At 42.9% G+C, this 443-nt stretch overlaps 1 protein-coding gene across 1 annotated transcript in view; it reads left to right on the top strand.

Moving 5' to 3' along the window:
• Nucleotides 1-443, top strand: part of ZNF45 (zinc finger protein 45) — a 20,332-nt gene that overhangs the window by 12,069 nt on the left and 7,820 nt on the right. The window contains exon 3 of the mRNA XM_012653227.1: nucleotides 273-399. Coding sequence (XP_012508681.1) covers nucleotides 273-399 — 127 coding nt within the window. The remainder of the gene's footprint in view (nucleotides 1-272; nucleotides 400-443) is intronic.

Raw genomic sequence — 443 nt, forward strand, 5'->3', positions numbered from 1 at the left:
GTAATTTTCACTTCTTGAAACTTATCCTAAGAAAATAGTTAAACAGGTGGGCCAATATCCATGTAAAAAATTTTTCTTTTCAGCACTTACTGTGAAAAGGGAAAAACCAAAACAATGTACATTATTTGGAACATTTAACTATATAGTAAACTTGACTGTGGTCTCAGAATCCAGAACCATTTCCTACACATCTTTTACACTTTTCTCAGTGCTGTCTTTCTTTTAGTGGACCTTTGTTGCAAGCTTTAGGTGCAGTTTGTTCGATGTTTTAGGAGGCAGTGACATTCAAGGACGTGGCTGTGGTCTTCACGGAGGAGGAGCTGGGGCTACTGGACCCTGCCCAGAGGAAGCTGTACCGAGACGTCATGCTGGAGAATTTCAGGAACGTAGTCTCAGTGGGTGAGGACAGGCACTCTCCCGCTAAACGTCAGCTCCCTCAAGAG

The sequence above is a fragment of the Propithecus coquereli genome, unplaced genomic scaffold, assembly GCF_000956105.1.
Source record: "Propithecus coquereli isolate 6110/MARCELLA unplaced genomic scaffold, Pcoq_1.0 Scaffold42, whole genome shotgun sequence".
NCBI lineage: Eukaryota > Metazoa > Chordata > Mammalia > Primates > Indriidae > Propithecus > Propithecus coquereli.